This window comes from Pseudophryne corroboree, chromosome 8, assembly GCF_028390025.1.
Source record: "Pseudophryne corroboree isolate aPseCor3 chromosome 8, aPseCor3.hap2, whole genome shotgun sequence".
NCBI lineage: Eukaryota > Metazoa > Chordata > Amphibia > Anura > Myobatrachidae > Pseudophryne > Pseudophryne corroboree.
In genome coordinates, this window is record NC_086451.1 from 486844388 (window position 1) to 486861769 (window position 17382).

Here is a 17382-nt window from a genome sequence, read left to right on the forward strand (position 1 = left end):
GTGAATAGTCTCTTTGGACTTTTGCAAGCTTATCTTTTTTAAACCGTATAAGGTCTTGACGGTATTTATCCATCTGGGTGTTCAATTTATTCATCCAGTCGGTCTGTGTATCCGCACAGATAGTGGTTTTATGTTGTAACTCAAAAGACTGGATCTGCTCTTTAACCAGGTTTAGCTCCCGGGTAGATTCCTCCACCACTAATAGAATAAGGTCCATCGAGCACTTATTTAAAATTGCCACCCACCGGCGACAAAAAAGTGCATTGTAGCGGCCTATCGTCGGTGAATTGGATATTCTGAAGCCACGAGGGATTAAATTACTCCGATAATAGTCGGATAATGTAATACCATGGTACATGAAATCACATTCCCTTTGCTTCAGTTTACTCCATTGTCGGTACAACTCCTCATTAGTGTTAGGCACAGTCTCATCAACCAATCTCCTTGCAACCAGGATGGCATTAGCTTCTGCATCAGAGAAACTTAAACGTTCACGTGCGTCCTGATGTACCAGGTCAAGGGTAGCATCCATATCAGGATTAATCTCCATCTTGCCACACAGACCTCAATAATGTTGGAGACTATTAACATAAAACAGGGATTGCATATACCACGCTCCACCAGCGATGAATGGATTTTAAAAGGCTGCCAGTGAGTACAGCCAAAGCAAATGTCGATGTCCTGGGAAGATTTTATAAAGTGCTGGGTGCCATGCAAGGAGAGACCACACAGTGGAAGTCAAACCATAAATATACAGAAGTCATACCGGCACTCCCAGAGACGACAACGAGTTCCTTTGCTGCGGTGCCCTCCAAGTCAGCAATGTGACTAGCATAGGTAGTGAATGAACGGCGGCACTCAAGCAGACTTAGTCGTTATGAAGATAAAATTTCCTTTAATCGCCTACATGTTTCGGGGAAAATCACCCCGTCCTCAGGGCTCAAACAACAATAAAAACATCTACATATGACATTTATATACACCACAGACAAAACAACATTAGTACAAAGATTGTACTCACCTGTCCTCACGGCGCCGCCGCCCGCCCGCACATGCTGCACGCTTCCGTGTCGCAGAGTGATGACGTCACGGTGCGCCGCGGGACAGGGAGATCGTCATAGTAACCAACACTAAACAATTGCAGGCATCCGAAGGGCCTGTACAAAGAACATAATACATTTAAAAAGACAACACAATTAAAATACACATAAAGCATCGCTAATGAGGAGGACAGCAATACCTAGTCTGCAATTGTTTAGTGTTGGTTACTATGACGATCTCCCTGTCCCGCGGCGCACCGTGACGTCATCACTCTGCGACACGGAAGCGTGCAGCATGTGCGGGCGGGCGGCGGCGCCGTGAGGACAGGTGAGTACAATCTTTGTACTAATGTTGTTTTGTCTGTGGTGTATATAAATGTCATATGTAGATGTTTTTATTGTTGTTTGAGCCCTGAGGACGGGGTGATTTTCCCCGAAACATGTAGGCGATTAAAGGAAATTTTATCTTCATAACGACTAAGTCTGCTTGAGTGCCGCCGTTCATTCACTACCTATGCTAGTCACATTGCTGACTTGGAGGGCACCGCAGCAAAGGAACTCGTTGTCGTCTCTGGGAGTGCCGGTATGACTTCTGTATATTTATGGTTTGACTTCCACTGTGTGGTCTCTCCTTGCATGGCACCCAGCACTTTATAAAATCTTCCCAGGACATCGACATTTGCTTTGGCTGTACTCACTGGCAGCCTTTTAAAATCCATTCATCGCTGGTGGAGCGTGGTATATGCAATCCCTGTTTTATGTTAATAGTCTCCAACATTATTGAGGTCTGTGTGGCAAGATGGAGATTAATCCTGATATGGATGCTACCCTTGACCTGGTACATCAGGACGCACGTGAACGTTTAAGTTTCTCTGATGCAGAAGCTAATGCCATCCTGGTTGCAAGGAGATTGGTTGATGAGACTGTGCCTAACACTAATGAGGAGTTGTACCGACAATGGAGTAAACTGAAGCAAAGGGAATGTGATTTCATGTACCATGGTATTACATTATCCGACTATTATCGGAGTAATTTAATCCCTCGTGGCTTCAGAATATCCAATTCACCGACGATAGGCCGCTACAATGCACTTTTTTGTCGCCGGTGGGTGGCAATTTTAAATAAGTGCTCGATGGACCTTATTCTATTAGTGGTGGAGGAATCTACCCGGGAGCTAAACCTGGTTAAAGAGCAGATCCAGTCTTTTGAGTTACAACATAAAACCACTATCTGTGCGGATACACAGACCGACTGGATGAATAAATTGAACACCCAGATGGATAAATACCGTCAAGACCTTATACGGTTTAAAAAAGATAAGCTTGCAAAAGTCCAAAGAGACTATTCACAAAGGCAAGTTTATCCCTGGCTGGGCAGCTCCAGGTCTAATCAGCAACAAACCTTCTCTAGACGTCGACAGCAGAATTGGCGACGCAGGGAACAACCTGGCATGTCATCCTCGGCGAGTGACTCGGATATGACCTCAGCACCTTCAACCTCTACTGAGAGAGCGGTCCCTTTAGGACAGACTCAGAAGGGGGTCCAAGGACGCCCCAATCGCAATCCTACAAGCGGCCGCGGCAGAGGACGAGGAGGTCCAAGCAAAATCAAAGGATCGTACGAGCTAAGACCGCCTCGTCACTAAAAGAGCTTGTCTTCAATCTTTCATCAACCCCTCTTTCCGACCAAGAGTATGGCCTTTTGGCTAAAGGACTTTCCTTTGTCCCCACAACGATCCCAGACCCACTGGAATGGAAGACGGAGGTCTATCGTCTCAATAGGACGTTGAAACGTAAGGAATATTTCAATAATAAAGTCCCATGTCAGACACCATGGGAGGTGGCCTCTTCAGCAATACCGAGACAGCTTTCAAAAATAGTCCCCAAGTCTCAATTTGACCCCCCCAGTCAGAATTCGTCAATTAGGACATTTATCCGCATGGTGGAGCAAGAAGGTGTACAGGCTATGAATGAGCCAGTATACCTAAATCTTACTCTTGCAGAACGCACTACATTAAAGAATTTATCTACCAGAAACGACATCATAATTCGTAAGGCGGATAAAGGTGGGTCAATAGTTGTTCAAGACATTGGGGCTTATATTGCTGAGTGTGAGCGCCAATTAAGGGACTTATCTGTTTATTCCCGTCTCATGAAAGATCCTACTAAGGACTTTAAGAAAGAGCTGGACATCTATTTAAAGGAATCCAGTGATTTGGGTATAATATCACAAGATGTTCGTACTGCCCTTGCGGTAGACTTCCCGGTAGTACCGCTTTTTTACACCTTGCCTAAGGTACACAAGACCTTAGAGAATCCCCCAGGTCGACCTATTGTGTCAGCAAGGGGCTCGTTATATCAGCCCATAGCGGTCTACCTGGATGCCTTCCTTAACCCCTGTGTTCAAGCTTTGCCTTCTTACTTAAAGGACACATCGTCTCTTTTGCTGCAATTACAGCAAGTGGAGTCGATACCCACTGATACCCTTTTATGTAGTGCTGATGTGACCAGCCTCTACACCTGCATCCCACATGATGCAGGTGTGGAGGCTGTCAGAGTGCTTATTGAGGGCAATGTTTTATACCAGGGTCCAGATGTGTCTTTCTTTTTACGTTTATTGAATCTGGTCCTTACAAGAAATTATTTTGTCTTTAATGGGGAGTTTTTCTTACAGTCTTCTGGTTGTGCGATGGGGTCCGCTGTGGCTCCATCGTACGCTAATGCCTTCATGTACCAACTTGAAAATATCATGTTTTACCTTAACCCTTCAGTTAAGTCCAAAGTCGTCTATTACAGGCGTTATATTGACGATCTTCTGGTCTGTTGGGGTGGTTCTAGGGAGGAGCTTACCAGTTTGTGGGAACAACATAATGCCTCAGAGCATGTAGTAAAATTTACATATGTGATTGATGAGAAGCATGTTAATTACTTAGATGTTTCCATTACTCTTAGCTCTGGTCAGCTTAGTACTTCCATTTTTGTTAAAGATACCGACAGGAATACATTTTTGAATCATCAAAGTTTTCATCCATTGGCCCTTAAGAAAGGGTTGCCGTACTCACAATTTTTGCGGGTGCGGCGTATTACATCGGACCCTCAGGAGACCATTGTGGCCCTTAATGCAATGTTACTGAGATTTGCACAAAGGGGGTACCCCATCAGGGAACTTGAGAAATCTAAGGAGGCGGTCCTCCGTATTCCTAGGCAACAATTATTGAACCCCAGACCTGATCAGAACTTGGGGGGCGATAGACTACCATGGGTAAGCAGATTCACTACGAGCACTAAACGAATAGTGAGCAAGGCCAAACAATTGTGGCCCATCATACAAACCGATTCTGCTTTAAGTAGTCTATCTAATACTAGACTACTTCCCAGTCACACTAGGGGTAGCAACATAGGAGATCACATTGTTCGCCTTGATGTCACAAATTTGGCCAAAAGTAATCAGTCCCATTTCCTTAGACCTAAGATGGGGTGCTACAAATGCCTGGGATGTGCCACATGTAACACTTTACAAACCGGCACTACTTTTAATCATCCCCAAACGGGTCAGAAGATCCCTATTAGACATCGTCTAACGTGCACTACAACCCATGTAATTTATTTGCTTACATGTCCCTGTGGTCTAGCCTATATAGGCAAAACTATACGACAGTTTAGGGAAAGGATGGCACTACATAGGAGTGCCATCAAAAAAGCGTTTGAGAAGGGCACAAGTGACCAGCCCTTTGCACGTCATTGTCTGACAGCCAAACATGGGGTGGCTAGCATTCGGGCTATCCTTATTGACCATACCCCTACTTCTTTGAGGGGTGGCAATAGGGATAGATTACTCCTACAGAAGGAGTCCCGTTGGATTTTTAGGTTGGGAACATTATCCCCTGGTGGCCTCAATGAGAATTTGGGCCTCCTTTGTTTTCTTTAGGGCCACATAATATACATCTAACTCTGTTGTGGGATTCTGCTATTGGTTAAATTGTTTATTGCTAAATATTAATGGTTAATACTCTGTTGGATTATTAACAGAGGTATTTAATATATTACCATTGAGATAGCTATACTATTTTGACTAGGTATTGCTGTCCTCCTCATTAGCGATGCTTTATGTGTATTTTAATTGTGTTGTCTTTTTAAATGTATTATGTTCTTTGTACAGGCCCTTCGGATGCCTGCAATTGTTTAGTGTTGGTTACTATGACGATCTCCCTGTCCCGCGGCGCACCGTGACGTCATCACTCTGCGACACGGAAGCGTGCAGCATGTGCGGGCGGGCGGCGGCGCCGTGAGGACAGGTGAGTACAATCTTTGTACTAATGTTGTTTTGTCTGTGGTGTATATAAATGTCATATGTAGATGTTTTTATTGTTGTTTGAGCCCTGAGGACGGGGTGATTTTCCCCGAAACATGTAGGCGATTAAAGGAAATTTTATCTTCATAACGACTAAGTCTGCTTGAGTGCCGCCGTTCATTCACTACCTATATATATATATATATATATATATACACACATACACACACACACACACACACACACACACACAATGAAGCGGCACTCCAGGACTTAATTCAAATAAACGGGTCCAGTCTCCCGATTTTGATGTGCAACGTTTCGGTTTTAATAACAAACCTTCGTCAGGAAGACACCCCAGGACTTATAATCAGACATCAGGGGCCCGCGTCACTGCTCCTCGTTTGGATGGTAATTAGCAGAAACTGAGCTCTTTAAAAAAGGAAAACATTACAACAATATTTACTTTGACACATCAACCACAAAGGTTCAGTCCTACGCGGCCGGCCACTGCGGCTCTGTTCTATTACAGGGACAGGACACTCCTCATACACCTCTGGGACAGAGTCCTGATAAAATCAGTCATTTGAGCCGCTGTGACATCACTGTCCCTGTATATGATCCACTGTCAGTCGTTCTGTTGTCATGAAGTTCCTCCCCCGCTGCACAGGAGTGAGAGACTGGCGGACTGACGTCATGGGTTACAGTATACGCAGCGCGGTTACTCAGTGTATATTGTTATACTGTAACATCGGACTGCAGCCATTGTGTTGTATGTTCTACATTCCGCTCCCTTCATGTGACAACTTTACATAACCCCCATAGAGGTGACCCAGAGTATTAATGTCCTATCAGATCTCCTTATACAAGACCCCATGCGCCGCCCTCCGTACATGGGTGTGCAGACCAGCAAGAACCTGCTTCTCTTTCCCTCTCAGCTATGTTAAGGTCAGTGCTGTCCCTGGTGACCTATTGTACAGTGCTGCCATCCAGTGGTCAGACTGTACAGTACACTGTTGGGTACTGCTGGCTCTGACGTCTGGTTCCCTCACTCTCCTCTCTCTCTGTAAAGCAGGTGCACATCTCCCTGTATTATCCCTCTCTTATGTGTCTCCTGAATATAGAGACACCCGCATTGCAGATATCCCTTCAGTGCACCTTCCAGCCTCACCTCTCTTTTATCCTCAGTAAGGCAGGGTTGGGGTACTGGGGTTCCTCTATCACCCTCTCTCCAAACTTCATTTTTAGCAGCTCTACATGTCGGTTTGGGGCCTGAACAGAGGCACCTGCAAAGGGGAGAACCTGAAGGGGCTGTAAGAAGCTCTCCGGAAACTCAATGTCCTGCGGATGGCCTGTCCACGAGTCTCTGGTCATCAGTCCATCGCGTGGGTAGAAGGGCCACAAATCCACATGCAGATGGTTGATTTGGCTGTATTGTACCCTGAAGAAATCTCCTTCCACTGCTCGCTCCCATACAAAGCCCTCTGCATCTACAAGAGAACCGTCCTGTGCCCCTCTCAGCTCCGGACACAGTGTGATATCTTCCAGGTAAATGCCAAGATCTACATCATAGTCCCATGGGATGATGTCCCCATGACGAGCCGCCCCAAGTAAGCTCCCACCTTCCAGCCAGTAACGTACATTGCTGGCCTCCAGAACCTTGATGACATGAAGAGCTGTGGATCTCAAGGCACGCAGGCAGCACGGTGGTGTCCAACGTCCCTCATAGAGGTAGTCTGGGGTCTCCCCAACCACCGTCCCAAAGCAGCGTGGGGTCTCCTTAGAGCAGCCGTACCACCGATCCCCACCATCAAGACCACGGACCAGTCTGACACCTAGAACTCGCATGGTAGCGGCCTCTTCGACACGGACGGCCTGCTCTGCTTTCCAGCGCCCATGGTCTGTGGCTGGCAGAGGAGTACGAGGAAATGTGGCACCTTCAAGCACCTTTACTCCCCAACTACGCAGCGCAGCCTGAATAAAAATGGCTGCCTGCACTGGACGCGAGAGTGGAAATGGCAATTCAAACAAGTCGCGGGATCGCATCAGAAGGACGGCGCTTCCCAAGACCGCCCCACAAATGTCACCAGTTCCTGCCGGGCTATACTCTGCTGTCCACTGACGAAGGGACACCTTGAGGTGGAAACATCTGAGCACAGTGCCGGCCCCAGCTGCTACAATTCTCACGCCAGGTGGGGAATCACGTAGTATATGAACCATGCCATCCAACAGATCTGGGGGATCTAGAGCCGTGCCATCAGGAACCAGGGCCACAAGACGAGTCTGAACGTGGGACTCTAGGCGGACGACGGAGCCAGGTTTCTCCGGGGAGGGATGAAGCCTCAGAATGTTTATTCCTTGTACTGGAGGGTACGGAAGAGCTTCAGATGCAACCAGAAGACGGACAGAGGGGCGGGAGCGGAGGAAGGAGTGGTTTAATGCAGCCAGGCCGTGCTCAAAGCTGTAGAACTCACGTACAATGACGGTGATGCCTGGGGACAACGTGGAGGGGGGGCTTTGTCGTCCTGCTGGGCGGACATGTAGGTTCCATGTATAATAGAGCAGCAGAACATTGCAGAGCAGCGTTAGGGCAACCAGCACATGGCACAGCGGGCACCGCATCTTCCATCCATCACATACGGCAGAGAGGACAGGGAAGCCTGAGAAGACAAAATCATTTCACATTTAACTCGCAGCACTGCAAACCAGACAGGACAGTATTCACCTGCAGACTTATACAAGAAAAAGGCTGTCTACCTGCTCTCAACTTTCATTTCTTGGTTGTGCGCACCCTCCTGTAATCCTAACCCTCCTCTGAAGGGCCCTACTCACTGGCCGAGCTGCCCGACGGCGGATACGGCCGACGAGCGACCCGGCGGCGGGGGGGGCAGTGACGGGGGGAGTGAAGTTTCTTCACTCCCCCCGTCACGCGGCTGCATTGAAGTGCAGGCAAATATGGACGAGATCGTCCATATTGGCCTGCATGCACAGCCGACGGGAGACCAGCGATGAACGAGCGCGGGGCCGCGCATCGTTCATCGCAGGAGTCTCCACACTGAAAGATATGAACGAGTTCTCGTTCATTTATGAACGATATCGTTCATATCTTTCAAAAAATCGGCCAGTGTGTAGGGCCCTTAAGTAAAAGTGATTCACTCCTGCTCAATTGTAAGACCGCTATTAGCGCCATCTTGTGGTGAAATGATAAATGACTTGTCCTGACAATGCTGCAGCAACAATGGCGAGTAGAGGACAGAGGCCTACGTAGCATTATGCACATAGAAAGAAGATCTCAGCAGCTGATGCGTCAGCATTACTGGCATCTAGTGCGGCTTCAGCGCCAGCTCTCCTCCCCTCAGCGCCAGCTCCCCTCAGCGCCAGCTCTGCTCTCCTCCCCTCAGCGCCAGCTCTCCTCCCCTCAGCGCCAGCTCACCTCCCCTCAGCGCCAGCTCTCCCCCCCTCAGCGCCAGCTCTCCTCCCCTCAGCTCACCCCCTCAGCGCCAGCTCTCCTCCCCTCAGCTGCGACAGAAAGAATTACCAAGGTAATAGGTTCGGCGCTTAGGAGGTGTGGTGCTTCTTGTTAAGCAGCTGTAAGGAGAGGGGTGGTTAGCCCCTAAGAGTAACAAAAAAACATAAAGTATACAGCGCTTGAAAAAACTGGATATGGAAAAAACAATTAAGTTTTATTAGGTAAATTATGTTGCAACAATTGATTAAAAATTAATTCATAGATGTACATCAATTATAAGATTAAAATAATATTATAATATTGTATAAAATTATTGGGCACGCACAGCACAGCAAAATGGTTTGGTATATTACCATATGAGAAGTTGAGAGATCAATTGGTGCATATACTCCTTGGAACTTGTGCCACAGTCCTAGGGGCAATTTACAATGCTGGCAGATGTAAGTCCACAGATTTCTTTAGGAACAGACCTTTTGCTTTGTTCCGAGCGGCAACTCAGTCCTATTAATAGCTTGGTCTCCTTTCGTTATAGTGGATATCTGTCAATTCCCCATTTAGGCAGGTGGATGGACTTCTAGGCTTGTTCCAGGTGTTAGCAATTGGAGTCTGTATGTCCAACTTCTCCAGACCAACGCGTTTCACTGTAACAACAGCTTTCTCAAGGTATGTGGACTTACATCTGCCAGCATTGTAAATTGCCCCTAGGACTGTGGCACAAGTTCCAAGGAGTATATGCACCAATTGATCTCTCAACTTCTCATATGGTAATATACCAAACCATTTTGCTGTGCTGTGCTTGCCCAATAATTTTATACAATATTATAATATTATTTTAATCTTATAATTGATGTACATCTATGAATTAATTTTTAATCAATTGTTGCAACATAATTTACCTAATAAAACTTAATTGTTTTTTCCATATCCAGTTTTTTCAAGCGCTGTATACTTTACGTTTTTTTGCTCCTCCCCTCAGCGCCAGCTCTCCTCCCCTCAGCGCCAGCTCTCCCCCCCTCAGCGCCAGCTCTCCTCCCCTCACCTCCCCTCAGCGCCAGCTCTCCTCCCCTCAGCGCCAGCTCTCCTCCCCTCAGCGCCAGCTCTCCCCCCCTCAGCGCCAGCTCTCCTCCCCTCACCTCCCCTCAGCGCCAGCTCTCCTCCCCTCAGCGCCAGCTCTCCTCCCCTCAGCGCCAGCTCTCAGCGCCAGCTCTCCTCCCCTCAGCGCCAGCTCACCTCCCCTTAGCGCCAGCTCTCCCCCCCTCAGCGCCAGCTCTCCTCCCCTCAGCGCCAGCTCTCCTCCCCTCAGCGCCAGCTCTCCCCCCCTCAGCGCCAGCCGCCAGCTCTCCTCCCCTCAGCGCCAGCTCACCTCCCCTTAGCGCCAGCTCTCCCCCCCTCAGCGCCAGCTCTCCCCCCCTCAGCGCCAGCTCTCCCCCCCTCAGCGCCAGCCCTCCTCCCCTCAGCGCCAGCTCTCCTCCCCTCAGCGCCAGCTCTCCTCCCCTCAGCGCCAGGATATGATCACTGCTAGAACTGCCATCACTCCGTACAGCGCTCAGTTACTATTGGAGATGATCTGTCACGGACCCAGAATGGCACACTGCGGCAGAACTGGAGGGAGAACTTGCGCTTTAGGAAAGGGACGCCTAGATGTACGACGTATGTAAACATAATCCCATAGAATTTGGCGGCAGATAAGAACCACTTGGCCCATCTAGTCCGCCCATGTACCCGAACATACTAGGGTTAACTTTTGTTGGGTGGCAGTAGATTTATGGATTGTGAGAGGAAACTGGAGTACCCGGAGGAAGCCCACACGGGGAGTATATATAAAACGTGGTGGAAATCGGACCCAAGACCTCAGTGCTGCAAGGCGTTAATTCTGTTACGCCATCCGCATTATAATACGGTCACAATTTACTCGCTATTCTCGCTATTGTAGTCGTATGGTACAGATGCATTCACATCACGTGAGGAGGTCAACTCACTGACCTGCTGTATGTAAATATTCCTCCGTAGCATAAGAAGGTTCTAGAGGTCAGACAATATACACCATAGAGCGTGGTGGTCAGCAAATATATCCCAGCGAATGTGATGTCAGTAAATCTGGACCAGAGAGGGTGGCAGTCAGTAAATACAGATCGGAGAATGTGGCGGTCAGTAAATATAGACTGTGGAATGTGGCAGTCAGTAAATATAGACTGTGGAATGTGGCGGTCAGTAAATATAGACTGGGGAATGTGGCAGTCAGTAAATATAGACTGTGGAATGTGGCAGTCAGTAAATATAGACTGGGGAATGTGGCGGTCAGTAAATATAGACTGGGGAATGTGGCGGCCAGTAAATATAGACTGGGGAATGTGGCGGTCAGTAAATATAGACTGGGGAATGTGGCGGTCAGTAAATATAGACTGGGGAATGTGGCGGTCAGTAAATATAGACTGGGGAATGTGGCAGTCAGTAAATATAGACTGGGGAATGTGGCGGTCAGTAAATATAGACTAGAGAATGTGGCGGTCAGTAAATATAGTCTGGGGAATGTGGCGGTCAGTAAATATAGTCTTGAGAATGTGGCGGTCAGTAAATATAGACTGGAGAATGTGGCGGTCAGTAAATATAGACTGGAGAATGTGGCGGTCAGTAAATATAGACTGGAGAATGTGGCGGTCAGTAAAAAAAGAATTTACTTACCGATAATTCTATTTCTCATAGTCCGTAGTGGATGCTGGGGACTCCGAAAGGACCATGGGGAATAGCGGCTCCGCAGGAGACTGGGCACAAAGTAAAAGCTTTAGGACTAGCTGGTGTGCACTGGCTCCTCCCCCTATGACCCTCCTCCAAGCCTCAGTTAGGATACTGTGCCCGGACGAGCGTACACAATAAGGAAGGATTTTGAATCCCGGGTAAGACTCATACCAGCCACACCAATCACACCGTACAACTTGTGATCTGAACCCAGTTAACAGCATGATAACAGAAGGAGCCTCTGAAAAGATGGCTCACAACAACAATAACCCGATTTTTGTAACAATAACTATGTACAAGTAATGCAGACAATCCGCACTTGGGATGGGCGCCCAGCATCCACTACGGACTATGAGAAATAGAATTATCGGTAAGTAAATTCTTATTTTCTCTAACGTCCTAGTGGATGCTGGGGACTCCGAAAGGACCATGGGGATTATACCAAAGCTCCCAAACGGGCGGGAGAGTGCGGATGACTCTGCAGCACCGAATGAGAGAACTCCAGGTCCTCCTCAGCCAGGGTATCAAATTTGTAGAATTTAGCAAACGTGTTTGCCCCTGACCAAGTAGCTGCTCGGCAAAGTTGTAAAGCCGAGACCCCTCGGGCAGCCGCCCAAGATGAGCCCACTTTCCGTGTGGAATGGGCTTTTACAGATTTTGGCTGTGGCAGGCCTGCCACAGAATGTGCAAGCTGAATTGTACTACAAATCCAACGAGCAATCGTCTGCTTAGAAGCAGGAGCACCCAGCTTGTTGGGTGCATACAGGATAAACAGCGAGTCAGATTTTCTGACTCCAGCCGTCCTGGAAACATATATTTTCAGGGCCCTGACTACGTCCAGCAACTTGGAATCCTCCAAGTCCCTAGTAGCCGCAGGCACCACAATAGGCTGGTTTAAGTGAAATGCTGAAACCACCTTAGGAAGAAATTGAGGACGAGTCCTCAATTCTGCCCTGTCCGTATGAAAAATTAGAAAAGGGCTTTTATAGGATAAAGCCGCCAATTCTGAGACACGCCTGGCTGAAGCCAGGGCTAACAGCATTACCACTTTCCATGTGAGATATTTTAAGTCCACAGTGGTGAGTGGTTCAAACCAATGTGATTTTAGGAATCCCAAAACTACATTGAGATCCCAAGGTGCCACTGGAGGCACAAAAGGAGGCTGTATATGCAGTACTCCCTTGACAAACGTCTGAATTTCAGGAACAGAAGCCAGTTCTTTTTGGAAGAATATTGACAGGGCCGAAATTTAAACTTAATGGACCCTAATTTGAGGCCCATAGACAGTCCTGTTTGCAGGAAATGCAGGAAACGACCCAGTTGAAATTCCTCTGTAGGGGCCTTCCTGGCCTCGCACCACGCAACATATTTACGCCAAATACGGTGATAATGTTGTATGGTTACATCCTTCCTGGCTTTGATCAGGGTAGGGATGACTTCATCCGGAATGCCTTTTTCCTTCAGGATCCGGCGTTCAACCGCCATGCCGTCAAACGCAGCCGCGGTAAGTCTTGGAACAGACATGGTCCCTGCTGGAGCAGGTCCTTTCTTAGAGGTAGAGGCCACGGGTCTTCCGTGAGCATCTCTTGAATTTCCGGGTACCAAGTCCTTCTTGGCCAATCCGGAGCCACGAGTATAGTCTTTACTCCTCTCCTTCTTATGATTCTCAGTACTTTTGGTATGAGAGGAAGAGGAGGGAACACATAGACTGACTGGTACACCCACGGTGTTACCAGAGCGTCCACAGCTATTGCCTGAGGGTCCCTTGACCTGGCGCAATATCTGTCCAGTTTTTTGTTGAGGCGGGACGCCATCATGTCCACCTTTGGTTTTTCCCAACGGTTCACAATCATGTGGAAGACTTCTGGGTGAAGTCCCCACTCCCCCGGGTGAAGATCGTGTCTGCTGAGGAAGTCTGCTTCCCAGTTGTCCACTCCCGGAATGAACACTGCTGACAGTGCTATCACATGATTCTCCGCCCAGCGAAGAATCCTTGCCACTTCCATCATTGCCCTCCTGCTTCTTGTGCCGCCCTGTCTGTTTACGTGGGCGACTGCCGTGATGTTGTCCGACTGGATCAACACCGGCTGACCCTGAAGCAGAGGTCTTGCCTGACTTAGGGCATTGTAAATGGCCCTTAGTTCCAGGATATTTATGTGAAGTGACGTTTCCATGCTTGACCACAAGCCCTGGAAATTTCTTCCCTGTGTGACTGCTCCCCAGCCTCTCAGGCTGGCATCCGTGGTCACCCGGACCCAATCCTGAATGCCGAATCTGCGGCCCTCTAGGAGATGAGCACTCTGTAACCACCACAGGAGAGACACCCTTGTCCTTGGAGACAGGGTTATCCGCTGATGCATTTGAAGATGCGATCCGGACCATTTGTCCAGCAGATCCCACTGAAAAGTTCTTGCGTGGAATCTGGCGAATGGAATCGCTTCGTAAGAAGCCACCATCTTTCCCAGGACCCTTGTGCATTGATACTGACACTTGGCCTGGTCTTAGGAGGTTCCTGACTAGGTCGGATAACTCCTTGGCTTTCTCCTCCGGGAGAAACACCTTTTTCTGTACTGTGTCCAGAATCATCCCTAGGAACAGCAGACGTGTCGTCGGAATCAGCTGTGACTTTGGAATATTTAGAATCCATCCGTGCTGTCGTAGTACTACTTGAGATAGTGCTACTCCGACCTCCAACTGTTCTCTGGACCTTGCCCTTATCAGGAGATCGTCCAAGTAAGGGATAATTAAGACGCCTTTTCTTCGAAGAAGAATCATCATTTCGGCCATTACCTTGGTAAAGACCCGGGGTGCCGTGGACAATCCAAACGGCAGCGTCTGAAACTGATAGTGACAGTTCTGTACCACAAACCTGAGGTACCCTTGGTGAGAAGGGCAAATTGGGACATGGAGGTAAGCATCCTTGATGTCCAGAGACACCATATAGTCCCCTTCTTCCAGGTTCGCTATCACTGCTCTGAGTGACTCCATCTTGAACTTGAACCTTTTTATGTAAGTGTTCAAGGATTTCAGATTTAAAATGGGTCTCACCGAGCCGTCCGGCTTCGGTACCACAAACAGCGTGGAATAATACCCCTTTCCCTGTTGTAGGAGGGGTACCTTGATTATCACCTGCTGGGAATACAGCTTGTGAATGGCTTCCAATACCGCCTCCCTGTCGGGGGGAGACGTTGGTAAAGCAGACTTCAGGAACCGGCGAGGGGAAGACGTCTCGAATTCCAATTTGTACCCCTGAGATACTACCTGCAGGATCCAGGGGTCCACTTGCGAGTGTGCCCACTGCGCGCTGAAGTTCTTGAGACGGGCCCCCACCGTGCCCGAGTCCGCTTGTAAGGCCCCAGCGTCATGCTGAGGACTTGGCAGAAGCGGGGGAGGGCTTCTGTTCGTGGGAAGAGGCTGTTTGCTGCAGTCTTTTTCCCCTTCCTCTGCCCCGGGGCAGATATGAGTGGCCTTTTGCCCGCTTGCCCTTATGGGGACGAAAGGACTGAGCCTGAAAAGACGGTATCTTTTTCTGCTGCGAGGTGACTTGGGGTAAAAAGGTGGATTTTCCAGCCGTTGCCGTGGCCACCAGGTCCGATAGACCGACCCCAAATAACTCCTCCCCTTTATACGGCAATACTTCCATAGGCCGTTTGGAATCCGCATCCCCTGACCACTGTCGCGTCCATAATCCTCTTCTGGCAGAAATGGACATCGCACTTACTCTTGATGCCAGAGTGCAAATATCCCTCTGTGCATCTCGCATATATAGAAATGCATCCTTTTAAATGCTCTATAGTCAATAATATATTGTCCCTGTCCAGGGTATCAATATTTTCAGTCAGGGAATCCGACCAAGCCACCCCAGCACTGCACATCCAGGCTGAGGCGATTGCTGGTCGCAGTATAATACCAGTATGTGTGTATATACTTTTAAGGATATTTTCCAGCTTCCTATCAGCTGGTTCCTTGAGGGCGGCCGTATCAGGGGACGGTAACGCCACTTGTTTTGATAAGCGTGTGAGCGCCTTATCTACGCTAGGGGGTGTTTCCCAACGCGCCCTAACCTCTGGTGGGAAAGGGTATAATGCCAATCATTTTTTAGAAATTAGCAGTTTTTTATCGGGGGAAACCCACGCTTCATCACACACTTCATTCAATTCATCTGATTCAGGAAAAACTACGGATAGTTTTTTCACACCCCACATAATACCCTTTTTTGTGGTACTTGTAATATCAGAAATGTTCAAAACCTCCTTCATTGCCGTGATCATGTAACGTGTGGCCCTACTGGAAAATACGTTTGTTTCCTCACCGTCGACACTGGAGTCAGTGTCCGTGTCTGTATCAACCTGAGGTAACGGGCGTTTTATAGCCCCTGACGGTGTTTGAGACGCCTGTACAGGTATTAACTGATTTGCCGGCTGTCTCATGTCGTCAACAGTCTTTTGTAAAGTGCCGACACTATCACGTAATTCTTTCCATAAGACCATCCAGTCAGGTGTCGACTCCCTAGGGGTTGACATCACTAACACAGGCAAATGCTCCGCCTCCACACCATTTTCCTCCTCATACATGTCAACACAGCGTACCGACACACATCACACACACAGGGAATGCTCTGATAGAGGACAGGACCCCACTAGCCCTTTGGGGAGAGAGAGGGAGAGTTTGCCAGCACACACCAGAGCGCTATATATATATATATACAGGGATAACCTTATATAAGTGTTTTTCCCTAATATAGCTGCTGTATATATTAATATGCCAATTTAGTGCCCCCCCTCTCTTGTTTTACCCTGTTTCTGTTGTGCAGGACTGCAGGGGAGAGTCAGGGAGCCTTCCTCCAACGGAGCTGTGAGGAAAAAATGGCGCTTGTGTGCTGAGGAGATAGGCCGCCGAAAAAGGGGCGGAGCCTATCTCCCGCTTTTTTGTGGAAAACTGGCAGGGGTTAAATACATCCATATAGCCCAGGAGCTATATGTGATGTATTTTTAGCCATTTAAGGTATTTTCATTGCGTCCCAGGGCGCCCCCCCCAGCGCCCTGCACCCTCAGTGACCGGAGTGTGAAGTGTGCTGAGAGCAATGGCGCACAGCTGCGGTGCTGTGCGCTACCTTATTGAAGACAGGACGTCTTCTGCCGCCGACTTTCCGGACCTCTTCACTCTTCTGGCTCTGTAAGGGGGCCGGCGGCGCGGCTCCGGGACCCATCCATGGCTGGGCCTGTGATCGTCTTTCTGGAGCTAATGTCCAGTAGCCTAAGAAGCCCAATCCACTCTGCACGCAGGTGAGTTCGCTTCTTCTCCCCTTAGTCCCTCGATGCAGTGAGCCTGTTGCCAGCAGGTCTCACTGAAAATAAAAAAACCTATTTAAACTTTTACTCTAAGCAGCTCAGGAGAGCCACCTAGATTGCACCCTTCTCGTTCGGGCACAAAATCTTAACTGAGGCTTGGAGGAGGGTCATAGGGGGAGGAGCCAGTGCACACCAGCTAGTCCTAAAGCTTTTACTTTGTGCCCAGTCTCCTGCGGAGCCGCTATTCCCCATGGTCCTTTCGGAGTCCCCAGCATCCACTAGGACGTTAGAGAAATATAGACTGGAGAATGTGGCGGTCAGTAAATATAGAATGGAGAATGTGGCGGTCAGTACATAAAGACTGGGGAATGAGGCGGTCAGTAAATATAGACTAGAGAATGTGGCGGTCAGCAAAATATAGACTGGAGAATGTGGCGGTCAGTAAATATAGACTGGAGAATGTGGCGGTCAGTAAATATAGACTGGAGAATGTGGCGGTCAGTAAATATAGACTGGAGAATGTGGCGGTCAGTAAATATAGACTGGAGAATGTGGC

The 17382-nt window shown here is 48.5% G+C and overlaps 1 protein-coding gene across 2 annotated transcripts in view; it reads right to left on the reverse strand.

The window, feature by feature from the left end:
- Positions 1 to 5634: 5634 nt before the first annotated feature.
- The window catches only part of FKRP (fukutin related protein), a 37953-nt gene continuing 26205 nt past the window's right edge, over positions 5635 to 17382 (reverse strand). For both annotated transcript variants that reach the window (XM_063938423.1, XM_063938422.1), the window contains exon 2: positions 5635 to 7990. In XM_063938423.1, the coding sequence (XP_063794493.1) occupies positions 6498 to 7952 (1455 nt within the window). In that variant the 5' untranslated portion in view covers positions 7953 to 7990 and the 3' untranslated portion in view covers positions 5635 to 6497. The remainder of the gene's footprint in view (positions 7991 to 17382) is intronic.